Source organism: Bipolaris zeicola (genome assembly GCF_000523435.1).
Source record: "Bipolaris zeicola 26-R-13 unplaced genomic scaffold scaffold_152, whole genome shotgun sequence".
Taxonomy (NCBI): Eukaryota; Fungi; Ascomycota; class Dothideomycetes; order Pleosporales; family Pleosporaceae; genus Bipolaris; species Bipolaris zeicola.
Genome location: NW_006912201.1, coordinates 15,125 through 41,526, shown reverse-complemented (window position 1 = coordinate 41,526; position 26,402 = coordinate 15,125). Strand labels below are relative to the sequence as shown.

Here is a 26,402-nt window from a genome sequence, read left to right as displayed (position 1 = left end):
CGATACAACGGCCTGCATCAATGCGTGTGCCACTAATATTCCATTGCCTTTATAACGTTTAGATACCCTTATACATTATCTGGGAGAGTTCTAGGCTCTTCCTCGTGTTATGTATTAGCCAATAATACCGAGAAGCGTTGGAAATCTAGCGAAACAGGTTCTTGGCAGAAGTTGCTTGAATAAACAGTCCCCGACCTATTGAAGACAATAACATGAGCCAATATTGAGGGCAAACGAGGCAACAGTCTCTGGGTCTACACATGTGACAACTAGGCTGCTTCACCGCTTGAGCTACACATGGTTACGGTCAGGGATCTTGGATTCACATAGCACATGGCTAGATGACCAGAGCAAACAGCGAGTAATAGCGCGAAGAGCCATTAGTGTTCTTCAAGACTCTAGACACTTTCTCTTTCTTTACAGCTCTACTCTCTATTTCTATATAGTTAGTATATATAATTTGCCTCTACCAAGACACTAATATTTGCGCCGTGAGTATACATGTTTACAGTGGGATACTTTGGAAATGAATATAGAAAGGGTTGGCGCTTCAAGCGATGCACACTTCGGCCGCTCAACCATGAGCTACGTTACCCCATTAATCGCATTGAAATGTAACTGACGTCACTCAGGGCCCCACATCCCAACTTCCAATACCCACACTGAGATACGTTCAAACTCGCGCCATCCCCTTCGGTAAAACACATCCATAATGAAGGTCGATCCAGCATTTGTCAAACTTCTTGGCTTGAGCTCTGATAAGACTACGGTTTCGTCTGTTGGGGGCAGCAGCTTTGCGTCCACATCCAAGATAGTATCCCGGCTCGACGATGGATCAGAAAAGGCATATTTCATGAAGACGGGAAGTGGAAAGGCGGCTGAAGTTATGTTTGCAGGTGTGTGCGGCCCATATGGCGGTTGTAGGCTGGTCAATAAGTAGACTGACAGCACCCCGAAAAGGTGAAGACGCGTCTCTAAAGGCCATCCACAAAGTGGTTCCTACGCTTTGTCCGCAGTCTTTCGGTTACGGACAGTTCGAAGCGCAACCTTCCAAATGGTTTCTAGTGACTGAGTTCCTCCATCTCAACTCTTCTTCGGCATCCCGATCGTCCAAGACGACATCACTAGCAGCTAAGCTTGCGCAATTGCACACGACACCCGCCCCTATACCAGATGGACACGACATGCCCATGTTTGGTTTTCCTGTCACAACATGCTGTGGTGAGACTCCACAGGAAAACAGCTACAAAGATAGCTGGGCAGATTTCTATGCCGAAAATCGCCTCATGTTCATTATCCGACATGCAGAGCAGCGCGGCAGAAAAGACAATGACCTGCGAAAGCTTGTCGAGCAGACTGCAGCCAGAGTCGTCCCTCGTTTGATTGGCGACGACCACCTGAACAATGGCCAGCGAGTAACGCCCGTGGTTGTTCACGGGGATCTGTGGAGCGGAAACGCGAGCGTGGGCATGATTGGTAGCGATAAAGGAGAGGTGGAAGACGTGATCTATGATTCATCGGCCTGCTATGCTCACAGTGAGTTCGAGCTTGGCATCATGAGAATGTTTGGCGGCTTTGGCGGCAGCTTCATGAAGGAATACCATCAGTTATGTCCTAAAACGGAGCCAGTAAGCGAGTATGAAGATCGTCTGCAACTGTATGAGCTGTATCATCACCTCAACCACTATGCGATGTTTGGGGCAAGTTACCGCAGTGGGGCAGTAGGAATCATGAAAAGTCTTATTGCGAAGTATGGTGGCGATGATGAGTAGACCAAAGACTCAAATTGTAGCAAGCTCGTTAATTCGAATACAGAACATATGTGTATGACAGGATTTACGTTCTTCCTGAGTCCCTCCGGAGAGAGTGGGTGTTCAGGCTGTCCATTCCTTTGACCAGGAGCGGAATCATTCCTATAGTACATCATGTATATCCATGACCCTCTTTGTTTCTGCCTAGCGACCCCGTCGTCAAGCCAATTCGGAGGGATAGGACCGTATCTACGCAACCGGTAGATGTGATCGTCTCGGACATCGCCTCCTTGCACCATACCGTGCTTTGGAGGATCATGTACGGGTTGTACTTTCTTGTCGAGCAAATGTTCATTTGCATGCTGGGAACGTATCGACCAGAGTTACTGAATCAAGAGAGCCAAGACATGTCTCTGTTGGGTTTCCTGGAGCCTGCCAAGTACTTGATCGACATGTCCAACGAAGTGTTTCGCATTACTAGATGGCAGGGAATGCTTCAACGCGGGGCTGGCTCATGTGGCATTCAGTACGGAGCAAACTGCAGCTCTCCAATTTTCGAGTATGGAAGGATGAGTGAGAAATTCCTCTTATACGCGAAGACGTCGATGTCAAGGAAGGAGATTCCATTGTACCCACGGCCATTTACCGACGTGCTGATCGCCAAGTAATGACAGGACCAACGGTCAAGTCACCTGCCATCAGAACAATGATCGTCGAGAATCGCAAATGGAAGCCGTTCATGACCATCTACTCCCCTGTGTCAAGGACGAAAAGACCTGGATTGGACGAACCTGCTGCCAAATTGCCTTACGAACTACCTATCGAAGTTAGAAAAAACGGTTCGGCGCATCCTCATGCATGGGCGCGACTCCCAAAGATTGGTCGCTTCAAAAACTGGGAACAAGCGAATTCCTGGGCCGTCCACATTGAATGGGAGTATCCTGTCGGTTCAAGAAATTGGCGATACATGTATGTTCAGTCAGGACATACGTTTGAGCTAGCAGATCATCGCGTACCGGGATCTTTTAAGAGCTACATGAAAGGAATTGCATTCCTTCAATGAATCACTGGCTCTGAGCCAAATCATCACCACGCCTGGATTCCCAAGATACGTGGAAAAGCACGGGTTATGCAGTGCGACACAGACATGATGAAGCCAGAGTATGGCCTCAGGGTCAACGTCCAATTTGGCGACTTTGGCAGCGCTATGGTCGGACATCGCAAATTTTGCGACACTTGCTGTTTGGTTCAAGCATACTTGAACAGGTCATCCTTTCCCGACAAGATGTGCACAAAAGACAAGCTCAACGATAGTCGTTGTACGACATGCGCGCATTTCGGTCGTCCTTGGTGTTCTTGGACTCCTGGCCTTCCTAGCCTCCGCACTCTACGATGGTCCGCATCATCCCCCGAGCAGGTTATTCTTGTACAAAAGACTTTATCTATTCTAGTCCGACTGCCTAAGGTTGAGATTCCACCTGAAAAACAGTCCTTTACCTTACAATTGCGAGGTCTCGAAGATATTCATGAAGAAGACGATGGTGGTGACCGCCAAGGCAGCGAGGATGAGGATGAGGACGAGAACGAGGTTGATGACGAGGGCGATGATGAAGACGAGTTTGAGGGTGTGTAGAGGTACAATTACTCTCTCAACACCAGGTACACGAGTGTCTTGTTTTGTTGGCGGCTTTCTTGCGGGATATTCTCCTTCGTGTTTCGGGTAAGCCTGAGAGTTTTTGTTCGATCATATTCTCTTTTTCGGAACATCGGCCATCTGGTGATGTTCAAACGGTCCCTGGAATGCAATCCAGGTTTGGTTTTCACTCGGACTGAAGCAGTTGCGGTCCATCAAAAATAGGACATATTCATGTAGGAAGCCAAGTCCATAGATTTCCTGCAGATTACAAATTCAATACATGTACCATAGATACGCCACTACACAATTGGTCGTAATGTCTTCGTCACGTCGTTATGCGCGGTGCTTCCCAAATTTCTACTTCTCCTCAGACGGCTTCCCACGTCCAAGGCCAAAGCACTCTGCCATTTTATAGAAGATTTCAATGTTGTTGTAGGTCCCTTGGAACAGATCTTCGCAGGGGCCCATTGCATAAACGGGTACATCGGTAAGCGAGCTATGTCGGTCATTAGCAAAACCTCGATTTTAAGGAGCAAAGAGAAAACTTACTGGACGCCCTGGTCGTTCTCCACGGGCAATGTACCATTGACCAAGATGCCACCCTTACCGTCTTTGGGATTGGCGTAGAAATCGTCGCTGTCCTTCACTAGCTCAACAGCGGGCTTTCTGGGGCCGTCCTTGGTAACCCTAAAGTTCTCATGACGATCCGGGGCAGCTGTAAGACCCTGGTAGAATGTGTAGCGAGGATCCCAGTTGCTGGGGAAATGCGAATCTCCGTAGGTTAAGTTTCCAGTGTTGATGTATTCAGAGAGACCAGATTGCTCATAGACACCAATCGCATCGCGTTTCCTGCGATCATCCTCCTGCGCGTCAAGATAATGCGTGTCGACTGATCCCATAACGTCGAATCCGTGGCCGTGATCGGCGGTGACGATGATGAGGGTGTCTTTGAGGCAGTTGGTGGAGTTGAGATGCTCGATGGTGGCTTTCACGGTATCATCCAACTCCAGCAACTCTCCTAAAGCCCGGGACGAATCAAGGGCGTGGAGCATCTTATCTATGCTTGCAGCCTCAGACATGAGGAACCAGCCCTTGTCGCCGGAGCGGCTTTCCAGAATATCGATGGCCTTGAGGGTCATCTCCTTGAGGCCAGGTTGGTCGAGAGCGGGCTTCTTATCACCAGTTGGCGAAAGGGTTTGATTAAGGTTATTGCGGTAAACATTGCGATCGAGCCATTTGGCCATGTTGGACGTTGAGAAAATGCCCAAGGTCTTCTCTTCGGGTGAGGCCGCCATGAGACTAGTGCGGTTGTGCACAACCTGGTAACCCTGAGCCGCGAACTCATCATAGTAATTCTTGTCCTGGTAGGTGACTCCACCAAGCGCGGAAGGATAAAACTGTTCGCCTCCACCTCCGAAGATCACATCGATCGGGGTCTTTGTCCAGGTGTAGTTCTGGAGCCCATTGAGGAAGGTGTCAACGATGGCTCCATACTGGTTTCGGAGGCGAGTATGAGCAACCAGAGCAGCAGGAGTAGCATCAGCAATGAACGCAGTAGAAACGATACCGATATGTCCACCAGTCAGACGGTGGAAAATCTCAGCAATCGTTTCAACTTTAGGGTCGTCAAATGGGTTTTTACTCGAGTCGCCATAAACGTTCAAGGCGTTGACGGAGCTTTTGTGCCCAGTGTTCAGAGCAGCCGCAGAATTGGCAGAATCAGTGATAAAAGTCGATAAGCTGTGCGTCATTGAATGGGAGACCCTGGGAAACTTGTCCATGGCCAAAGTGCTTTGGAATTTTCCGTTGATGGACCTGTGACCAAGGGAACGAGCCGCGGTTATAGAGGCGGTTGACATGCCATCTCCGATGAAGAAAATGATATTTTTAGCCTTGCGCTCCTCGGAAAGGTCACGTACACTCCATGTGGCTTCGGTCTTGCTCCCGTTGTTGTAGTGCAATGTCGCCGTGTATTCTCCTGGCTCGTACAAGGCGATACGACGATACGCCTTGGCGGCTACATTGACCACGGAAGGCTTTTTTGCGTCGCGAGCGAACAGATCTGTACTTTTGTCAATCTTTATTTCGAAACGGTAGTAATAGGACGATCTTGACGGGTGGTAGAAGGTTGAGGACGTTGACCACGTGACTGGCGTTTCGCCCGGCTAACGTTCAAATCCAACCATTGAAGTTCTTTTGTGTGCAACACAAACAACTACTTCAATGGAAATTCATCGGGCTCCATCTTTAAATGCAGGATGTATGTAGCGGTTTCGAAAGTTCACGTTCAAATATCTTACGTACCTTCAAAATAGGTGAAGTTCCATTTCTCGAGTTTCGACTCCTCGAGGTCGAAGAACTCGGTCACCGGTTTTGCTTCTTCGCCCTTCTTTCCAACAGTAAAGGTGAACTGCTCATCTAGAGGTAGTCCAATGGCCTCGGAGCCATTGATGGGCTGGTGCACCTCAAGTCGAATGTCGAAGAATTGGCCAGCGAGGAAGTCAGCCCTGGACTTGTCGTTAGCAAGTGAGCTTTAGTATTCTTAATAAATGATGTACGTAACTGGTCAGGTGGGAATACGCAGCCTGTCTTTTAGTTAGCTGAGATAGACAAGTGTACACATAAAAGAGGACAAACTTACCAAGCGTCGGGCAAGCTTCAAGTCTCCTGAATGTCTGCGCAGAAACAGAGCCCACCAAAAGGGCTGCTGCCACGACAGCCGAGCATGTGCACTTCATATTGAACGCGATTGAGAGATGAACAGTTACACAAGGCTCTCAAAGATTGCGATGAAGCAAAAGAATTAGGTGCTGTGCCTGGCACTTTTATAAGTCTAAGTAGGTACCTGGTGCCGGATTCCTGGAATACACCCTACGTAGTCATGGCATGCATATTGAGCTACCAGGTACTGCATTCAATCCCCCGGGGATGCTAGTTTGTGGAGAGGAATGCATGTCCAGCCGCCCTCGTGCGATAATCCAGCAATCTTACTGCTCGAGAGAACACATCCATCTCCATGGACCAGCACCCAGTCCGCTGGGATGGTCCGGTTATGAGCCAATGTCATCAATCAACATCTTGCCGAGCTGCCTGTTCGGGATCTGGCAGACAGTTAACGGGAATGTCTTGGCATCACGTTGCGAGCACATGGCATGCGATTGGTTTGACAGCTACGCCATGTAGCTTGGCGCATGGTTGGGAAACGGACCGCCCCCCGTTGTGCTCAATAGACTGCTTCTCCATTCGTCATACTTTCCTGCCTCTTGATCAGACAAGGTGAGAACATCTTCCTTGACCCACACCCCAGGCGGGTATATTGCCGGCGGCGATTGTGGTTGTGGGAAACGACGTGGCTGGGCAGCCTGCCAGTTTTCGCGGCTGAAAACCCTCTCTGCAGCCATTCCATCAATCAGACATTTAGCGCTCTATCGGGATCAAAGTCTGCACCGCGCGAAGTTGATCCATGATATGGGCATCGACATCAGCCGTTGTTTGTGGACTGCTGGCTGTCGCGTGCCTTATATCCACAAACCCCCTACAGCGCTATCCAGGCACGACATTACCAAATCCAGGGGAGTGGATATAGATCGCATGCTGCAGCGGGAGCCAGGGAGATCCCCAGATCTTGCATCTGAAACAGCGATAGCGATGCTCTCCATTGGTGTTCGATGTCGGCTGCCCATCATGGTGTGGCCTTGAATCGGCCGTAGTCTGGATAGTTCGGTTCTGTCGACGTCACCACTTGAGACCCTCATGCAAATCTGCTCATACAGAGGTACAAAGACGCAACCATGTATTAGGAACACAGCCAATGTGTTCCTTTAGAAGCGCCTTCATATCGCATACTGTCCGAATCTCTGCTGCTAGACGAACTGCGGCCTACCATACCAGATTCCTGCTTCCACCAAATCGCGCCATCAGTCACGCGACGCGTTTCCAAAATCGGACTGCACTCAAAAAGCCTACCAAAACTGATATGTCGAAGAGAACATCTTACGAGCGTGACGAGCTCGGTCACACGTCTGCAAAACGCGCAAAGCAGGTTGATGAAAATCTCCCTTACGATCAAGTCCAGGAAGCACTTGGCGCGCAAGATGAAGTTAAAGACGTAACAAAAGTCGCTCACTGGTTCCACCCCAAGGACCTTCGAATCCAGGACAATACCGCACTACATCATGCTTCTGAGCTTGCTACAAGTGCCAAGAGACCTCTGGTGTGCTTTTACATCAACTGTCCTGCCGATGAATCATGGCATGGGACCAGTCCAGCAAGAGTTGATTTCATGTGTGAGGGGTTGAAGATAATGCAAAAAGAACTCAAGGAGCTAAATATACCATTGGTTTTCATAGAGTGCAAAGACAGAAAGAAGATTGTGGAGACCGCCGTTGAGTGGCTGAAGAATCACAAAATTTCCCACGTCTTTGGCAACTACGAATACGAGATTGACGAGATGCGCCGAGATCTGAAGCTAGTCAAGACTTCTGGGAAAGATATCCAGGTTTCTCTTTTCCACGACCAGACCGTGATTGAACCCGGTACAATGACCACATCGTCCGGATCGCCGATGAAGGTCTTCACGCCATACCACAAAGCTTGGCTCAGCAGATTGCGAGAAGAACCCGAACTCCTTGATACACGCCCTCCACCTGCCGCGAACCCTTCATCTATGAAGAAAGAGCTCAAGGATCTGTTCGACACACCAGCACCCAAGCCCGCCAAAGATAAGCAATTCAAGTCAGAAGACGAGAAGAAGAGGATTCGAAAACTTTGGCCGGCTGGCCATGCCGAAGGCGTAAAACGCATGGATTCATTTCTCAAACAAATCTCCCATTATGCATCTACACGCTCCAACCCGGCCGCAAACAGTACATCGCGCATGTCCGCCTACTTCAGCGCAGGCATGTTTTCCGTGCGTGAAGCTCTCCGCAAAGTCGTCGACTACAACCGCGGCAGCACCGACTTCACCGAATCCAAAGCCTCAGGCGGAGTCTACAGCTGGGTCCGAGAAATCGTTTTCCGCGAGCTATATCGACAACACACAGTCTGTGTGCCACACACATCCATGAACCTGCCACAGAACCTCAAATTCAACGCTGTACAATGGGAAGACGACAAGGAAGGCTGGGAAAAATGGTGCAAGGGACAAACCGGCGAGCCCTTTATCGACGCAGGCATGCGCCAGCTAAATGCTGAAGCATACATGCACAACCGCCTGCGTATGAACGTGTCGTCGTATCTCTACTGCAATTTGCTTCTGGACTACCGCCGCGGTGAACGCTACTTTGCCGAAACCCTCATCGACTGGGATCTCTCCAACAACACACAGGGCTGGGAACCAAGCTACACTGTGTTTAACCCCGTGTCGCAAGCTGAGAAGAATGATCCAGATGGCGATTACATTAGGAAATGGGTTCCTGAGCTCAAGGATGTAAAAGGCAAGGCCGTGTTTGCGCCGTATGCAAGACTGTCAAAAGAAGAGTTTGAGAAACTGGGGTATCCCAAGCCGCATGTGGATTGGAAGGAGACAAAGGCTAGGGCAATTGATCGGTTTAAAAGGGGGTTGAGGGAGGCGGAGGTTTAGATAGTTGGAGACTTAATTGCATGGTAGGTACAATAATGAAATCATCAACTTTGAACTCTCCAAACTGTATTCTTTGTACACGAATTTCACAACTCTACAGTTAGATGAAGATTACATGTAAACATATATTAGATGTAACTATTGCCAGTAAGAAAGTATACCAAAGTTAGGTTGGAGGCGGATTTACTACGGCTTACATTGGATCACTAAGGGCTCTCATCCAGCACGAAAAATTGCAATAGCCCCTCAACCGGCGGGGCGGTCATTAGAGGAAATAGTACTTTGAACTCACTCTCTATAAATGGGTGAAACTAGGTAGTAGTACTGCACTGTAAACCCTGAGCTCCGCCCGTCCGTATGCAACAACGAGGCCTTTATATGGGACGTTAAACTTATGCATGAATACCTACATACATACATACATACATACATTAGATAGGTATCACATTGATTTTCTGATCAGCGAACCCATCTGAACCAAGAATATGTTAAAGAACATCAGTCAAGTAGTATGTGAAGAATAATGAATACAAAAATATCTATCACAACTTCTCCTTAGGAGCCTCAACCACACCCTCCCTCACATCCAACTCCGTGTCAGCCCTTCCCTGCTTGGGCTTAACCAACGGCACACTATCGTCCATTTCATGCTGCACCACCATTCTCTTGCCCTTGACGAGCTGTACAATCATGTAGTTCATTGCACAGTGGATTCCCAATTCCTCACCCCTCTTCACTACCCACCCATTGATGTAGTCAATCTCCGTCTGCATACCCTTTCTCGTGTCCGCCAGCATACTGCTAACATTGTCTCTGGTGAGATTTGCTACCGCGACGACTACAGTTTCCAGACGGCCGGGATCGAAACGCTGTTGGACATTCGGAATGTATTGGAGTTCAGGCAGGGAACGGATAACAAGGCTGATTTCTGAGAGGAGAAGACGCATTGTGCGCGTCAAGGCGTAATTGTTTAGAATAGCGCCGTTTCGTGCGTCGAGAAGTACCGTCAGTGGATTGATGATACAATTGACTGCAAGCTTATCGAGCTGCATTTGCAAGAGATCAGGCGGCGAAAAGGATGTTGCACTGAGCACTGGGGAGCGGAGAAGAGTGCGCAGTAGATGGCGTTGGTTTGGTGTAAAGGAAAACTTTGCGCTGCTTGGAGGAGGGTATTCGGGATTGAGTTCATCAGGAGGATCCGGATATAATGGCGGACTATCTTTTGGAGCAGTAAACTTCGGCTTGGGCATGTACGGCGAGTCTGGCTTGCGGTCTCGTTCATGCGGCAATATACCCAAGGAGATGGTCCCGAATCCAGCATGAACAGTCGTAAATTTACCATCTGGCGAGGTATGCATTCCGTGCGAATTGATTCCCAACATGTAATGTGGTCTTGTCGCTGGATCTGGAAAGATTTCTCGATTGACCTCTTCAACGATTCCCATTCCATTCTGCAAGAATAAAACGACAGAGTCCTTGTGTAGTCGATGCTTTACAGACGACAGTCCTTGCAAAACATACGGTGCCTTGGAGCAGATTATCAGAGAGCTTATGGGCTCTGCTGATTCTCCTTCCAATATAGTGACGTCTCCTGTAGTCTCCGTGGACGAAGCGTCCAAGCCCACCTCTTTCCCGTGATATCGTATGCGCGGTATAGCCAGTTCAGCATCATATCCTTCTTGCACCTCGGCGTCCCCGTCGGTGATCAGAGTCAGTTTTTTCGGTGAATCGTTCCATTCTTTCAGCCTCTCCCATCGCGGAAACAACAGCGTCACTGGAGGGGGATTGGGAATTCCCCGAAGCGCATGAGCAATGAAGCTTCCTACATTTCCAATGCCCATGATATGAATTCTCCGGTCCACTACAGGCTTGGCGCGATAGAAATCGGCAGTATTACGAGAAGTTGACGAAGCGGCGGGTTCGTCTTTGCTGCAAGGCGTGAGTTTCGCAAAGGTATAAAGTCACTCGCACCACGTACACATCCAGCGGCATATCCTCGATAGCCACGCTATCCTCTTTTTTCCAGCTCGTCATGAGATTCCTCGAATGAGTGTAAGCCACCCGGCTTGCGCAATTGCTACCGATGTTGCATCTTGCACGTATATGAGGTATCCGAGGCCGCAGCCTGGGGATGAATTGCGAGACGAAGAATGAAGACAGCTTGATTGATTCTATGTTCCCATGCGTGGTAATTTGGTGTGACTAGCAGCAAAGGCGGGATATTACTGGGATCTTGTGAAGATGGGTGAATGACGCTACGAGAGATCGGAGGGTCACCAACTAGAGATTCAGAGGTCGGATCTAGCGCGGGTTTACGCACGGCCCTTTACTTTTCTCTGAACTCAACTTCGCGACTGTACCGTACCAAGCACAACACTATACCCCCAATAACCCCGTCGCGCATAGTCGCAACCTACCGTAATTTCATCACCATAGTTGCGACTCCAAATTTTCAATAATGGACCCGCAAATCGATCTCCCGGACCTGGTAGAAGACCTTGAAGTCGACATTGACGAGCTCACCACCGCTCTTGAACCACTACTCTCCAAACCGCTCTCGATAACCGCATCATCGCTCCCTCTCCTCGACAAAGCCAAACTCTACTGTCTCGCCGCATACGCCATTGAGTCGCTTCTCTTTGCCTCACTCACTGCGTCTGGCGTCAACGCAACCGAACATGCCATCTTCAAAGAAATTGCGCGTCTACGTCAGTACAACAGCAAAATCAAGGAAATCGAAGATCGCGGCATAAAGGGCAGTGCAGAGGGACGAGCGCGCCTCGATGTCGCAGCCGCGGGGCGCTTCATCAAACATGGGCTATCAGGCAACGACAAGTACGATTTGGAGAGGCAGGAGCGCATGGCTAAGGAGAGGGCGCGGGCGCATCTCAAGGCACAGCAAATCAACAAGAAGTTTGACAACGAGGGAAAGGAGGTGCAGAAGGGCCAGAATGTAACGCCTAAGAAGAGAGGAGCGGAGGAACAAGAAGAAGAGGATGAAGAGGACGAGCAGGTGCTCGAAGGACTAGAAGAGGAACCAGCAGTCAAAAAGGCGCGTGTGCAAGACGGAGCCGAAGAAGATACACCACAGCCCAGAAAACGTGGTCGGCCATCTAAAAAGGATAGAAAGGTCGAGGAAGCGCAGACTCGCACCACAAGGAAACGCAATACGCGTCTTGCGAATCAGGACGCGGAAGAGCACCTAGAGGAGGAAGGACAAGCAGAAGAAGACGGTGAAGATGATGATGATGATGATGATGATGATGAAGTACCAGATGAAGCGCCCAAGACACGCAGCGAGACGTTTACTGCACTACTCGACGGCTCATTGAGCGAGAAGCACAAGCAGAAAAAGGCAAAAGGGAGGGGCGGAAAGAAGAACGGTAAAGGACGGGGGAAGTAATAAACCGTTCTGTGATACACCTTTCCTATCTCTCTTCTTCTTCTTCTACACAAAATGCATTACTTTGAAAAAGCGGGTTAATTGTATGAAATTCAAAATACGACTCTGTATCTCTTAGCCATCTTCTCCTTCCAAAAAAAAAGAAAGAACAAGAGCAACATGAATAATATGACAAGTCTGTTATCTTTGTAATTTCTCTTCCTTTTCCTCTTCTTTTCCTCTGCCGCAACCCCCCGCCCGTATAGATATAGTACAATTAGATGGAAATAGCGCGAAAACACACCCCTCCCCCGAGAGATGGCAACCTCATCGGTGTTGAAATAAGACAACAGCAACAACAACAACAACCAAAAAAAGCCTACGACTTTGTGTCTCTCCCTTTGCCTGATCCATCTTTCCCCCCACCTTCCCGCAATGCCTAGTTGTAAAAAAAAACAGAATGTTTGTAACAAAAAAAGGTTGGTTGACAACAACAACGACAACACAAAAACTCCTGGTATATAACGCCCAAGTTTCGCCATTTCTCCCTTTGTTCCCTTTCCATGTCCATCAATCCCATTTCCATATCCGTCCAATCCAAAGCTCTGGTGTCAAGACTTACTGCCATGTCAAAACCGGAGCATTTCCCTTTGGCATTGCCTTTCCTGCCCTCCCTTCCGGTTGTTTTTTGGACACGCCACAGAAACCATGCTCCACAAGTTGGATAAAAAACAAAAAAACGCTGCTATTCTCTCGTTGAATCCGCACATATCCCGCCATTTGCTGCCAATCCAGACGGATTAATGATGACGCGGTTGTTAATTGATAGGAAAAGTGAATTATTAGTATAGTTTGTGCCGAACCATTCTACTCAAAAGCCCCCGGCATGGAGCCAGGAATCCTCAAACTTAGTCGGTCCTCCTTTTTCCGGACCTGAATCGGGGGAGGAGGAATGGATGACGATCGCTGACGTCGTAGCGGCGGCTGCTCGGTGGCCCATCTTGTGTCGAGCGATTTGCGAAACTCTTTCTGGAGTTGAGCTTCGGCTTGTTGCTCAATCTTTTCTTCTTCGTTTTGGCTCGAAGCAGGCGTTGGCTCAGCGTTATCTTCCGCATGCTGACTTGGGGTCGACTTGGAGTCAAGGTCTGCATTTCCGCTGACATCCGCCGAAATGACAGTCTTGCCTATGGAAATTCGCTTCAGTGTTTCATCTCCTTTACTCTGAAACGGATCTTCGTTGCTCTTGCTTGGCTCGTTTGCGGTCGCTGGGCCATTGACCGTGATATCTCTAGGTTCGAAAGATACTTCGCTCTCTTCGCTCATTCTCTGCTCAAGCGAGGTGTCGCTGTTGGTAAATGTTGGACTCCTGGGACTATCGCGCAGAGGAACAAAAGACGGAACAACACCGCCTCCGATTCTCGTCCAGAACATGCGCTCGCGTAGGCGAACGCTCTCTTCCCAAGCAGATTTCCTCTCTTCGTCCGTTTCAGCCCGCCAGTGGCCAGCAGCGACCATGCGCAAGAAGCCAATATAGTCGCATGTGGCACGGACTCGGCCTAAGCAATAGTCGCATAGCGGGTAGCGCTGAGCATCCTCCGTGTCGGATGGCTTGAATCGAAACTTGCGAGCATACTGCTCACCCGCCCTTGACTCTCCACAGAGCGAACAGGGGAAGATTGGAACTCGGAATCTCGACGTAGGCGTGGGATTGGGCTCAACAACCAGAGAACCGGCACTGATGCTGCTGAGAACTGTTCGACGTGCCATCCATGATAATCCAGGTGCGAGATCCAAACGCAATGTTGGTTCAATGTCTTCTACCAGAGCGCGCTTGTAAAACTTGTCGTCCTTTAAATTGGGCATTCCGGCAGTGGAAACGTTGTCGCGGGGAGAATTGTTGATCGATATGGATGATTTGGACGGCAGGGAGGTGGTCGAACTGTTGGTCAGGGAACCAAGTCCGAGGACAGTAAGGCTGCCATAGTTACCGCTCGAGGCGCGACTTGCTGGGGCTGAGCGAGCACTAATCTTGAGCATGTCTTGGAATTCCTTGAATGCTGTCAGGTCGGAGCGGAGTACGGGATGGATCAGATGCGAAAAGTGTAGTGGATGGTCCGGGCTGATTTCGTCCGATCCAGGCGTGCTGGGTGTTAGGTTCATGGCTTCGAATAGTTTGCTCATCTTGTCCGCGGGTGAAAGGCCTGGTGTCGAAGGAGTAGTGGTGGTTGTCAGAACATGGCTTTCGTTGTCGTCGCCATGTGAGCTCATCTTCTCCACAACGCCTTTGAGATCTTGCAGCTGGTCCTGGAGAGAATGCTGGAGCACCTCTGCGTCGCCCAGTTGCTGTCGCAGCTGTTCGCCGCGCTTCTCGGAAGCCTCGGTTTCTTTACGTGCGGCTGCAACCATCTATTCTGGTCAGTCGTGACGCGTCACTAGCGCATGCAATGCGAACTCACCACATTGGCTTCCTCAAACAAAGCAGCTGTCAAAGCCTCGACCTCGCTGTCCGTCTTGCGCTTGGCAGCTTCGGCCTGGGCCCTCCGCTTGCGCTCTTCTTTCAGCTCGTTGGTCATTTGCTTCTCCATCTTGTCATAGACCACCTTTTCGACCAAGAGACCCTTTGCAATCTTGTCTTCATGCTCCCTGACCTGGGCTTCCAGGCGCATAAGCCTTTCCCTCGCAGCTTCCAGCTCGTGCCTAGCCTGCTGCAACGAGTCGTCTAGCATGGTGGAGTGGTTGATGGCGTTGATGAGCTTGGTGCTAAGGGTTGACACCTCCTGACTAAAGTCGGGATGGGAGTCGTTCGAGTCATGGCGCAAAAGGGAGGGTTGAGGAGTCGCTGAGCGTGGGTCGGGAATCGTGTTGATGCCTTCGCTCTCGGCTTCCGACTGCGACTGCGACTGGGCAGTTTTTGCGAGCTGGGGTGTGGAGATGGAGCGGGTGACATGGTTCTTGGGCATGGGAGATAGGGAGCGGAGGCGCGAGGGCGTCATGGCGCCTGAGCTGTGGACCCAGGGAGCCGAATGTGCGATGAAGCTGTGTTGAGACGACATGTAAGTAGAGTGACTGGGTAGCGGCGGTAGTGGCAGGGCAGTGCAGGGCAGGGCAGGGCAGGGTAGGATAAGACAGGGAAACATACGCGTACTCGGCCATGGCGGCTGCGTACAGAGTGACGTCGGTCCTCTGTTCAGATGTTCAAAACATGGCAGTAGCAGGGGTGGCGGCGGTGGTGGTGCTGGTCGTAAGTGGGCGGTGGTGGGTTGTGGGCGGAAGGCGCGCGACGCAGCGACGGAGGAGGGCGGGCAAAGGAGTGACGACAGGCGCGAAGGGGGGTGATGGAACTACAGCGCGCACATTGAAAGCCAAGCGGGACCTGCAACAACACAGGGATGGAGGGAGTGCGGTGGTGGGGAAAAGAGGAAGAAGACGAGATGGGATGGGATGAGAGAGAGAGAGACAGACAGCACACGGGCACAGCAAGGAACGGCGAGGCGGGTGAAGGCCAGGTTTGGGGGAATCAATAGGCGGCTGGAGGATGACTACATTGGAACGGGCAGGTGGTGGTGGCTGCGACCGGAGCCACGGTCGGCGGAGGCGGCGCTTACGCTTAGACCGCACGCTGCCAGGCTCTGACGACGCCCACGACGCCCGACGAGGCCGCGAGCACTGCCACACGCTCTTCTTCAGGCCTGGCCTGGCCTTGCATTCCCTCTGTGCAAGCACAAGCCCTATGAAGAATGCACGCTCCCCTTGACATCATCGTGCCGCCCAGCCAAGCCCATCGACTCCTCCATCCTTGCCATGGCCATTGCCATTGCCATGCCTCCTCCACTGCAATGCATGCCTCACGCAGTCCCAAAAGAAACAAGACGTGCTTCTCTTTCTCTTTCTCTTTCTCTCTGTCTCTCTCCTGCACTCACCTCATTCTCTCAAACAAGAATAACAAAATAATAAACCCCCCCACAACCCTGGCCAGAATCAACCGCAGACGTCTCATCCCTTGCCCATCGGCCGAATCCTGTCATGGTTTCCTCGCCTGTTTAGTTTTTTTTCTCCTTCTTCGCCGTGCTCTCGTCTGTTCTCTGGCTCGCCTTCGTCCGTGTTCCCTCTACGAGCCGAGCGCCGCCATCCGCCACTCGCGCCCACTTGCTTAGTACACACATACTACTAAAATACCTCTCTCACTTCATGGCCCCTGCACTCGTAAACCACGCTCGCAAAGGGGATACGCATACTCCATTTCGAAACTACTAGCTTACATCCTCATCCTCAAAAGGTTGCTGGTTCAACGCGGCAAACGAAGAAGAGAAGAAAAAAAAGAACAAGGAAAGAAAAATGACAGACATCATCCCGTGTAAAAAAGCCTCTCACTTGCCCAAAGGACGAAGCAGTCAACACGAGTCCACAAATGCTTCGATAGCCTGAACAAGCCCAATCAAAAGGCCACTGATAGCTTCCCACCATCCAGCCCGCCTCAGACAATCCAGACTATCCTCGCCACAGAGACCCTTTTTGTAGAACATGCAACAACCATAAAACGTATCCAGGCCGTTAGTCATGCCCCTTGTGCTTTTTTTCTCCTGATATCATGTTTCTTGTCCGCATCTCTGCTGGCCTACCATCGCGCGCCTTTTCTTTTGCCCTGCTACAACCTCCGCCTCTTCTTGTCGCCGGCAAGTCCAAAAAGGCAGAGTCGTCAAAGGTCGCATCGTCCGCCACGGAGCGTCGACCGCAGTCTCCCTTTGCATCGCGCGCAACGGTACTCGAATCACAAAGAATGAAGGACAGGACTGTGTACAAATCGTCAAAGGCCGTCGGAAAGCCAAAGAGTGGGTAACGAAATCGAGATCGAGTATGTTTCGCGTCGTGAGGCATCGGACTCGGAGGGGCTGACCACTGCCATCATCTAACGGCGCCCAAACCTGCTGCACAAAAAAGTTGGTATTGATTCACAATGAGTAGAGTAGCCACTGCCTCTAGCGCTTTTTGCTGCCAGATGCAGGTCTACCGAGATTGGGGACATACTTTTGTTTCTTCTCTGCAGGCTTGAGAATCTGCAATCATTTGTCAGCAATTTGCATAGATAGACGCCACACAAAACCATCATCCTAGGCTTACCTGGAACGAGCACAACAGACTCTCGTCGACGCTCATCATTGCGCCTGCATTATCGAATTCGCCGCAGTAGTTGGGTGCACTAAACAGTGTCACGAGCTGGCGTTTGGAGAAGAACTCATAACCGTCTTCTACGACTTGATGCGCACGGCAAATCAGGTCCATGTCGTGCTTTTGCAGGAAACGAGACACAACGTCGGGTCCAAACGTAAAGCTCACACCACGATCGTTCTCACTCCATCCTGTAATGTCCTTGTCTGGGTCGGACCACAGCAGATCGCACAAAAGACCGCAATCGGGAATCTACAGATGCTCGTCAGTGTGTGTGTCCTAACAATTGGCTCGACATGTGTGTGGATCAAACTCACATCGGTAGGTCGCATGACACGCCTAATCTGCTCCATTGAGTTTAGATCTGGGCTCAGGCCACCGTGCATGGTGAAGATCTTCTCGTCGATAATGGCGGCAATAGGCAGACAGTTGAAGCAGTCGGTAAAAGTCTTCCATAGCTTGATATTGTATCTCCGTTTGCACTCGTCGTAGAATCCGTAGATGCGGTTGATGGAAGCGCACTCGTGGTTGCCACGCAGAACGAAAAAGTTCTCAGGGTACTTGATCTTGTACGCGAGGAGGAGGCATATCGTCTCGAGCGACTGCTTGCCACGGTCGACGTAGTCGCCGAGGAAGAGGTAGTTCGCCTCTGGAGGGAAGCCGCCATACTCAAAGAGCCGTAGCAGATCGTAGTACTGGCCGTGGATATCTCCGCAAATCTGGTGCATGCAAAGTCAGTAGGTGCTCTGAAGCCAGACACTGGGCTTCGCAGCACTACGCGCTGTGACTGACCTTTATCGGTGCCTCGAGCTCGAGCAGGATGGGCTGTGAGATGAAGATTTCGCGAGCCTTGGTGCACAGGTAGCGGATCTCGGTTTCGAGCAGCTGGACCTGCTTGCCGGGTCTGCTGCCGCGGACCTCGAGCAGGCGGTCTATGATAGAGTCCAAGTCCACCTCAGTTTCGGCCATAGCTGTGACTTGCTACTGGCGCTGGGTTCGGTGGCTGAAGGGGCAAGGAAGAACCTCGCGTGGGTGGGTGAGGAAGATTTGCGCGTGGCACTGGCGAAGGCTTTGTACGGAGGGCCTTTTTTTCTCTCTTTCTTCCTTTGCTGCACTGGGCGTGTTAGCAGCGCTCTAACCGTCTGTATCTGGCAGGTCTGTGTGTGTGTGTGTGTGTGTGTGTGTGTGGTGCTGCGAGGCCTACGGACGGCGGCAGAAGCGTGTCGTGGACAGCGACTACCACGACGACGGCGATGACACTGGCTGGGAGGCGGGCGATGCATCGCGTGGGGCTGCAGCAAAGGGGAGGGAGTGGGAGGAGAGAGTGTCACGTACCTCTGATGTCAACGAATGGGGTGGTTAGAGTGGCAGACGGGTGCAGGCTGTCGCCGTGTGGAGAATGGCTCAAAGCCCCTCAAGAAGTGCCTGTTGGCAGAGCTGGGATCACGCGACGGGTGGGGCGGCTGCAAATTGCGCTGGTCAATTGTGCGTGTTGATATGGGGATACCTGTGTGGGCTGCGCGGTGGGCAGTTGAGCGCGAGGGGAGCGGGGGCGCTGAGGCGCTGAGGCGTTGTTATGAGCGGGAGCCTGTCGAGTGGGATGCTGGGAGTGACTTCACCGCCTGGAGGAGCGGGGGGGTTGGCAGACAGACGGGCGATGGACGACAAAAGTAGGCTGTGCGGGCGATGAGCGAGTACGGGTTGTCTGCAGCGTTGGGGCTTGGGGAGCAAGACAGGAAGCAGGCAGTGGGTTGATGGTAGGTAGGCCGGGTTGGGTTGCGGTGGTAGAGAGGATCACAACGCCCGAGTAGTTTTGCAGAGCAGGCACGGTTTCAGACCTAGGCCTGGCTTGGCGCAAAAGGTGTGCTAGCCCAACAGAGACGCGCGTCGGGGCTGTGGGAGAGCAGCACAGCGAGCCATGATAACAAAGGGCCCTCTCCTTCGCCCAGCACCCACACACACCCATTACCTGCACACCCAACACCAGTGCCAGCCTCTGCACGGTCAGACGCTGACATGGACACAGGCCTCAGCTACCCGTCCCAGTCCAGTCCAGGTACCGGGCGTGGCCAGCGTCGTCCACATCGCACCTGACCGGCTGCAACTGCCGCTAACACACCACACACATGTCTAGCCTGCCCTCCTCGACGCCTGCCACCGCGCCACCACAATCTCCTCGACTTGTCCTCGACTTTTGTCCTCGACCCTTTTTGCCCGTTGGGTACCGCTGCCACTGCAATGCGTCCGGAATACGACAGCCCGTTCATGCCATGTTATTAAACAGTCAGCACAGTCTCACTCTAGACTGCGCCGGTGCCTTGACCGTGCTGCGCTTTTTGGCCTAGCAGCCTGCCTCAAACCACCCCCCCCCCCCATCCACATTCCGCTTCAGCCGGCGAAGCTCTCTTTGCTAATACTTGCCTGCTCATGACATCCGCTGTATCTGTATGCACTTCGTCCCGGACCGCCCGTTCACACACTGTTCATGTACGTAGCTCGGGAGCTACCAGCCAGCCCTAGCCAGCCAGCCAGCCCATGGAGCCGGTCTTCGCTCCACGACCATCCAGAGTATATACTTGCATACTTACATACATACATTACATACCAAGTACATCTGCAGACCTCACTTGACAATCACGTGATATCGTCCATTCATCCATTCATCCATATATATCCATCCAGTCTCGTGTAGGCCAGAATTCGTCTTCTATTCATGCAGACATCTACCCGAACATGTGCGCTCATTATGCAATAGATCAAACAACGCCCCAACTCGCACTGCTGCATGCGCCCATGCCTGACATCGCTTCCTAGTAGAAACCCAATTATGTAGAAGAAGCAAACAAGCGTCAAAGCAGAAAAGAAAGCAAAATTGAAATAAAAACAAAGAAACAATGACAGCCCGCGTATTCATGGCAGATCCAACTGCCCAGTCCACGAGCACATCCCAGACGCACCAATATTTTTACAGAATCCGACCCACAAACAGCACATCCGCAACATGCTGCCAGCCAGAAACTCGCATCAGACCAAGACTTTAACCGGTACAACGAGCGTAGCACATGGCGCCATGCAATCTCATCATCGCCCGTCACCCATCCAACGCCTTGCACAAACTTATTAGAAAGGAAGGAAAAAAGAAGAACAAAGAATAGCCTCCTGTTTACCCCGAGCAGGAAGCCATTCCCACAAACCAAATTTGGAAAAATCTTTTGGGTATCGCAAAGGTGTCGAAATCACACAGGCGTTGGCAATCGGAAATTGCTGCAAGGCGCTTCGCCCCTCGCCCGCCCATGTCTCCTGCCAATCGTCCAGCCGTTTAGCCAAGCGTACGCCCAGACACAATACTCTGGCTTGGGGTACGAGGCAGTGTAGGTTGCATCGTCGGAGAGTTATAACCTCGGTCAGATGGGAAGCTTGTTACCGATGTCGAGTCCCACCCTTCGTCCCCCAGCGCACTCAGCCACGTGTTGCCAAAATCTTGCCGAAGAGCCTCAATCTTCTTCTTGTACAGCTCCTCTTCACCAACCTCAAAGTCGTCTGCAGATTGTGGCTCCGCTCGCTTCTTCGACGCCGTCGTCGTGTCAATTGGAGGTAGTTGCTGATGGCTCGTGTGCGTTTCATCGGCAACCGCTCGCCCGTCTGGCGTAGTCTTCTTGCCTGCATCTCCAACACCCTTGCCCTTGGACGGTTCCTCCAGTCGAGGTGCTTCTGCAGCCACACTGACCGGCTTAGTAAGTTTAGGAGCCTGTCCAATGGCAGTATCCTCATAAGCAAGACTTGTTAGACTCGACTGGGAAGATTGCTGCATCGACTCATTCTGCGAAAGTTCGACAATTCGTCTCTTGGGGCCCTTCTTCTTCTTTTGGGACTCTTGCCCACTCCTCGTTCCACTCTTGGTGCGCTGTAGTGACCCGGCGCGTTTAAGCAATCCAGGCGATTCAGACGGTGTGTCCACGGCTTTCACCACTTTGGGAGGTACATATGGCATAGGCTGCAAGTCATCCTCAGGTGGGGGCTTCACAACGGGGACTCCCTTCAACTCGGGTGCCCGGTCAACTAGCTGCTTCTTCTCAGCCGTACTCGGCCCTGTGGTGTCAATAAGAATGTCTTCGGTGTAGCCCGGGGTCTTGCGGAATAGATTAAATATGGTAACCCTGTAGTTGACGTGCGTCTTGCAGAAAGGATTACGGCTAACGTAGATATCCGTTATGTCGGGTACACCAGTGAGGCGCGCCACTTCGGTAGGGTCAGTCAATCGATTGTCTCTAAAGTCCACACGCTCTAGAGATAGAAGGCGCTCGATACCAGCCAATGATGTGAGGCGGTTGGATCGGAGATTGAGAGTTGTAATGGCTGGGAGAGGGTTGCGTCCCAGTGAGTGCAAACCATCAATCATACAGTTGGAGAGATTCAATGCACGGAGACAAGTAAGGCTAGCAAGACTTTCCGGTATTTCAGTGAAGAGATTAGCCGAGAGGTCCAGCGACTGTAGTGTGTTTGTCAAGGGAACGAGACTGGCAGCCGGAATGGTAGTCAAAGCATTGTCAGCCAAGCTCAGATGTCTCAAGAACCGCCACTTGGTGGCAGGGAACCAGCCCATAGAAAGTAAGTTAGATGAGCTTCCCCGTGGAGTAGTGGAGCGCACGCTCGAGCTGGAGCTTCCAGACGATCGGCGAATGTTTGGGGCGCTCGCTGTGCTCCTGCCGTAGACATGCGAAGAGCCATGGCGGGAGCTAGGTGGGCGCGATGGAGATGTACTCCGCTGGCGCTGACCAGACCTGGTAGAGTTCTCGCGGGTTACTGCCGCCCCCCTCGGGCTCGTGCTCTGCTTGCCGGCGGCAGTGGGCGATGTTGGCGGCGACTCTGATCGAGCGAGCTGAGCATGCTTGGGGGGTGGGCTTGCAGTAGACCAAGGCGCGCTTGTTTTGGCCGAACGTCTGCGACGCTTGTCAATATCATCCAAAACGATATTGATGAGCAGGTCAGCAGGATCCTCAACACCTGCCCGCTTAACAGTCAGACTACGAAGGTTCTCGGCCAGGCGGTCCCAGCCATAGAACTGTCGAAAGTCTACGTCATGAATCTCAAGTGCTGTGACATTCTTAAAAGCGAATAGGGGGACCGCAGTGTCGAATGGAAACTCTTCATATCCCGCAATCAGACGGGCTTTGTGGTCAGGAGAAAGCCTCAAGCATGGGATCTTGGTAAAGGCAGAATATAGATATCTCAAGTCTTCCTGGAGCTGGGCCTTTTGCTTTTCTGCTTTTGCTTCACTGGTGGATCCGATACGGAAGGTCGACCAAAGTGAGGACATGCCTGACATCACGCTGCGAACGCTGGACACTGAATGTATGGAGTCGCGATCGGAAGACTTTGTCTTGTTGCGCTGGGCGCTACCAAGGAAGGAGACATAGTTGGTGGGCGAGGCATCGGTGTGAATGTTTTCTAAACGCACGTTCATAGGGCCGACAGGGATGCCCAGATCCTCGAAGCGGGAGAGGATGTAAAAGAGATGGTGGGGTGTTAGTGTGAGCTTTGCTGGCTTGATCGACTGCGAGGTAAAGGTTAGGGAGGGCAGCGACAATGCTGCTGCCCAGACGCTCGATGATGACGACGCAGACGAGGGAGGGCTAGCGGGGCCACTGGGCGACGAGGGAGAAGCAATGGCTTGGCCATTTCTGGGGTTTTGGCGCTGCAGCTGGAGAGCGTTGGCAAGAGCCTTTTCGTGTGTTCGCACAAAGTACGCCAAGTTCTGGAGCCGTGTCAATGTGTGTCTTGTTTAGAGCCGGGCATTGCAAGTGTGTCGCACCCTTATGAAGAGCTGGCCATCTTCGGTGTCCATGTTGATAGACTAGCAGACCGCGACTGCATATAGGGCCCGCCGGCTGTGTGTGTATTGCACGAGGTTCTTTTGGGGGGAAGGCGCGGAACGGGGGAGGGCGGGAGGCCGTGAGCTTCGGCGAGGGTTGCCCACTTGAAACTTTTGTGCCGCGGGGGGGGGAGGGAAATTGGCGAGGCGCCTCCGCTGTCGGACGGGGCGACCTAGGGTCTGGGACCAAGTTAGCAATGGGCGATGTTTGGATAGAGGGGGGGGTGGAGGGAATGGGCAGTGACTGGAGGCGAGAGAGCCAACCATGTCTTGGCGGTGGGGGATTGGAGTCGAGGTACGCACGTAGAGTACAGTAGGACTCGGTCGGATGCCCTCGACGGGTGGACCTAGGTAACGAAGCAAACGGCGGCGGACAGACAGATATTATGCAGCGGCCCAGGGGGTGCAGCGCACTGGCGGCAGACGGTAGCACAGAGGCAGCAAGCCAAGCGGCGTGTTCCAGACGTGGGCCAAAGAGAGGTGCAGTAGCAAGTGCAGCGGGCGTCCGGGACAGCGAGATAGTGGCCAGGAAAAAAAGGACGACCCGAGACGGGCGCACTGGCCAAAAGGGCAGCTGAGAGGCCAAACAAAAAAAAATGAAGGGCAGCGCTGATTCGCGCAGGGGAATTTTTCAAATGTCGAACAACAGAGTCGGGAGAGGAGGATGGGTGGACAGGCAGGTGAGGAGGAGGAAATTAGATGGGGTCCCAATGTGGAATGCCGTCCTGTCGCGGCGGCGGGAGAGGTGGAGGGGCTAGCAGGACTTAGTCTGGCGATGGGGGTTTGGTCGTGGGACAGGAGTGGCAGAGTCGAGGATAGGATAGGATGGGGATGGGATGGGATGGGATGTGGAGGGGAGCAGGAGCAGGAGCAGGGTGAGGGCTTGATGATGAAGGGCGCGGGGAGGGCGGACGAGAGCACCCACGGTACGGGCGGTGGATGATGGGCAGACAGGCAGGCAGCGCAGGCAGCCCAAAAGCAGCTGGAAAGGGCATCAAAAGCTGCTCGACACACTGACTGGGCTGGCATGGCAATGGAACCCCTGCAGGCTGTGATTGGATCCCAGCAAGATAGCGCTAGTGAATGTGCCTCTGTGGCATCCCTGTGTTGAATCTGACAGACGACGACCGCCTCTGCTTGCTTACCCTCGCCCTCGACCACCGCCACCAAAACAACAACAACACGCGCTCTCTCGCTCTCTATCTCACTCGCTCTCCGCAGCCGATGACCCTGGCGGGCGTTGCGACCAGAACGACAGCCGGCCCTTGCGGCGGTGCGGCCTTGCCGAGCATCTGGCGCATGAGGTTGCTGGTCACTCGGGCCACCATGCGACGAGCCCTGACGCCATATCGCTGCACGACCAGAACACATTTTTTGTTGTCGTGAGCGGCACGCCCGTTGGCTGGGCGTCACACGGCGCATCACATGAGCAACGCCCACGGTGGTGTATATGTATATGTATGTATGTATGTATGTGTGTGGTATATGTATGTATGTCTCTCCAGACAGACGGACGGACATGCATCCTCACACACATCGTATGTATGTATGTACGTACTACTAGTTACAGCGGCGGATATGACCCTGGTGGTTTTGATATAGGCGGCACAGGGTCGTCGGGCAGTCAGTAGACGCGTCCATGTGTGCAGATTCGCTGGACCCTGGCCCGCAGCTTCCGTTCGTGGCCAAAGTTTAATTGTGTTGGACGGCATGGCCCAACAAGACAGCTGTATCAGCGCTGGTTGCGACGTTGACGGGCGAAGTGAGCAGCACGCGGCTTTTGGGGTATATCAGACATGGACTCGAGGAAGGACAGGGAAGCATCAGTAGTAGAGTAGTAGTAGCGCGACATGGTCCACTCGACTCCATCTGCATCTGCGTCTCCGCTGAGCGGAGCCATCCACGACACGCCCTCGTGCAGGGAGGCGGCGCACTGACCCGACTTCCCGACCAGGGTGTCTGCGAGCCGATTTGATAGCAGACAGCAGATGCTGCGACATGACATAGCAGTGCCGCTTCTGCGACTGACGACGAAGCCATGGATATGCTCAAGTACTTGCGTAGAGGAGACGCATGGCTCGAGGCCGCCATCGGGTACCTCTGCCTACCGCCCCATCTCTCCCCTCTCCCCTCTTCCCTCTCCCTCTGTCCCCGTGCAGCGGCTCAAGCCACGTTTTGTGAGGCTGACATGTTGTTTGGATTGGATCCATGACCAACGCCGGCGCCCACCCCCACCTGCCCTTTACGTGACAGCTGGTCGACCCTGCAGACCCCTCAACACCATGCCCTCTCCGTCTCGACATTACCACTCCTACTACTGTACACCTGCCGCTGCCACACCACCCGCCCTGTCCACCGTGACCGCACTCTCTCTAGCTACTGACCTACTGCTCTGCCCACCGCCAATGGCTGCGCCGCCTTGCTGCACACCACTGGCCTATTGCAACCCCTAACGGCTTCACCCACTCCCTGTTCTGGCAACCCATGGCTTGCCTCGGCTTTCTCTGCCCCTCACCGCCATGCACGACCGAGTATGCAAACCATGTGTGCACATGTTCGCTTTGGAACACCATGGCTTGAACAGCACCACAATCCATGTTGATGAGAAATACGTACTTGGCAACAGTATTCATACATATCCATGTATACTTACACCTACACTACAACCCACGGGAATAGGGGTTGCCAAATTCCCGGGCCAAAGGGACCAAAGCACAGATGCATCAGCCATGATCTGCTTACCCTCCGCCTTTCTTTCATCATCGCTATCCCAACCAGCTTGAAAACCACCGCCGAAATGGCGCCATTAGCGGTGAGACCCTACCCAGCCTCAATCCACGCCTGGCGGACGACCCGCACCGCCTCGGCTCAGACCAACACCCACCCACTCACACACACAGCCGTTGCCAAAAGTGCCGCCGCAACCGTCGCGTCATATGCAAAGTAGTTCGCGCGTTGATGCCCTTCAACACCACCACACCCGACAAACTCTGTGATGTCTGACATCATCGCGC

The 26,402-nt window shown here is 52.4% G+C and overlaps 12 protein-coding genes across 12 annotated transcripts; 5 read left to right on the top strand and 7 right to left on the bottom strand.

Annotated features, from left to right (window-relative positions):
- Window positions 1–712: 712 nt before the first annotated feature.
- Window positions 713–1,772, top strand: COCCADRAFT_7259 (uncharacterized protein; the record flags this gene model as incomplete). Its single annotated transcript, XM_007716750.1, has 2 exons — window positions 713–896; window positions 961–1,772. 2 exons carry the CDS (start codon window positions 713–715, stop codon window positions 1,770–1,772), a joined length of 996 nt encoding a protein of 331 aa, XP_007714940.1.
- Window positions 1,773–2,898: 1,126 nt separating this feature from the next.
- Window positions 2,899–3,384, top strand: COCCADRAFT_28417 (uncharacterized protein; the record flags this gene model as incomplete). The annotated part of the gene is made up of 1 exon (XM_007716757.1): window positions 2,899–3,384. The coding sequence occupies one exon, from the start codon at window positions 2,899–2,901 to the stop codon at window positions 3,382–3,384; it is 486 nt and encodes a 161-aa protein (XP_007714947.1).
- Window positions 3,385–3,744: 360 nt separating this feature from the next.
- On the bottom strand, window positions 3,745–6,125 carry COCCADRAFT_7257 (uncharacterized protein; the record flags this gene model as incomplete). The annotated part of the gene is made up of 5 exons (XM_007716749.1): window positions 3,745–3,883; window positions 3,937–5,449; window positions 5,692–5,894; window positions 5,951–5,972; window positions 6,029–6,125. 5 exons carry the CDS (start codon window positions 6,123–6,125, stop codon window positions 3,745–3,747), a joined length of 1,974 nt encoding a protein of 657 aa, XP_007714939.1.
- A 383-nt stretch (window positions 6,126–6,508) lies between these two features.
- On the top strand, window positions 6,509–6,667 carry COCCADRAFT_103096 (uncharacterized protein; the record flags this gene model as incomplete). Its single annotated transcript, XM_007716774.1, has 1 exon — window positions 6,509–6,667. The coding sequence occupies one exon, from the start codon at window positions 6,509–6,511 to the stop codon at window positions 6,665–6,667; it is 159 nt and encodes a 52-aa protein (XP_007714964.1).
- A 696-nt stretch (window positions 6,668–7,363) lies between these two features.
- Window positions 7,364–8,968, top strand: COCCADRAFT_103138 (uncharacterized protein; the record flags this gene model as incomplete). Its single annotated transcript, XM_007716773.1, has 1 exon — window positions 7,364–8,968. The coding sequence occupies one exon, from the start codon at window positions 7,364–7,366 to the stop codon at window positions 8,966–8,968; it is 1,605 nt and encodes a 534-aa protein (XP_007714963.1).
- A 542-nt stretch (window positions 8,969–9,510) lies between these two features.
- Window positions 9,511–11,002, bottom strand: COCCADRAFT_103153 (uncharacterized protein; the record flags this gene model as incomplete). The annotated part of the gene is made up of 2 exons (XM_007716772.1): window positions 9,511–10,897; window positions 10,947–11,002. 2 exons carry the CDS (start codon window positions 11,000–11,002, stop codon window positions 9,511–9,513), a joined length of 1,443 nt encoding a protein of 480 aa, XP_007714962.1.
- A 424-nt stretch (window positions 11,003–11,426) lies between these two features.
- COCCADRAFT_46077 (uncharacterized protein) lies at window positions 11,427–12,332 on the top strand (the record flags this gene model as incomplete). Its single annotated transcript, XM_007716771.1, has 1 exon — window positions 11,427–12,332. A coding segment is annotated over one exon (906 nt), but the record flags the coding sequence as incomplete, so codon positions are not given.
- Window positions 12,333–13,217: 885 nt separating this feature from the next.
- Window positions 13,218–15,403, bottom strand: COCCADRAFT_103109 (uncharacterized protein; the record flags this gene model as incomplete). The annotated part of the gene is made up of 2 exons (XM_007716770.1): window positions 13,218–14,756; window positions 14,807–15,403. 2 exons carry the CDS (start codon window positions 15,401–15,403, stop codon window positions 13,218–13,220), a joined length of 2,136 nt encoding a protein of 711 aa, XP_007714960.1.
- A 142-nt stretch (window positions 15,404–15,545) lies between these two features.
- COCCADRAFT_103086 (uncharacterized protein) lies at window positions 15,546–16,040 on the bottom strand (the record flags this gene model as incomplete). Its single annotated transcript, XM_007716769.1, has 1 exon — window positions 15,546–16,040. A coding segment is annotated over one exon (495 nt), but the record flags the coding sequence as incomplete, so codon positions are not given.
- Window positions 16,041–17,326: 1,286 nt separating this feature from the next.
- COCCADRAFT_28411 (uncharacterized protein) lies at window positions 17,327–18,485 on the bottom strand (the record flags this gene model as incomplete). Its single annotated transcript, XM_007716756.1, has 4 exons — window positions 17,327–17,404; window positions 17,469–17,768; window positions 17,834–18,235; window positions 18,309–18,485. The coding sequence occupies 4 exons, from the start codon at window positions 18,483–18,485 to the stop codon at window positions 17,327–17,329; spliced, it is 957 nt and encodes a 318-aa protein (XP_007714946.1).
- Window positions 18,486–20,835: 2,350 nt separating this feature from the next.
- Window positions 20,836–23,361, bottom strand: COCCADRAFT_103126 (uncharacterized protein; the record flags this gene model as incomplete). The annotated part of the gene is made up of 2 exons (XM_007716768.1): window positions 20,836–23,271; window positions 23,329–23,361. 2 exons carry the CDS (start codon window positions 23,359–23,361, stop codon window positions 20,836–20,838), a joined length of 2,469 nt encoding a protein of 822 aa, XP_007714958.1.
- Window positions 23,362–25,120: 1,759 nt separating this feature from the next.
- On the bottom strand, window positions 25,121–25,985 carry COCCADRAFT_28409 (uncharacterized protein; the record flags this gene model as incomplete). Its single annotated transcript, XM_007716755.1, has 2 exons — window positions 25,121–25,379; window positions 25,777–25,985. 2 exons carry the CDS (start codon window positions 25,983–25,985, stop codon window positions 25,121–25,123), a joined length of 468 nt encoding a protein of 155 aa, XP_007714945.1.
- Window positions 25,986–26,402: the final 417 nt, after the last annotated feature.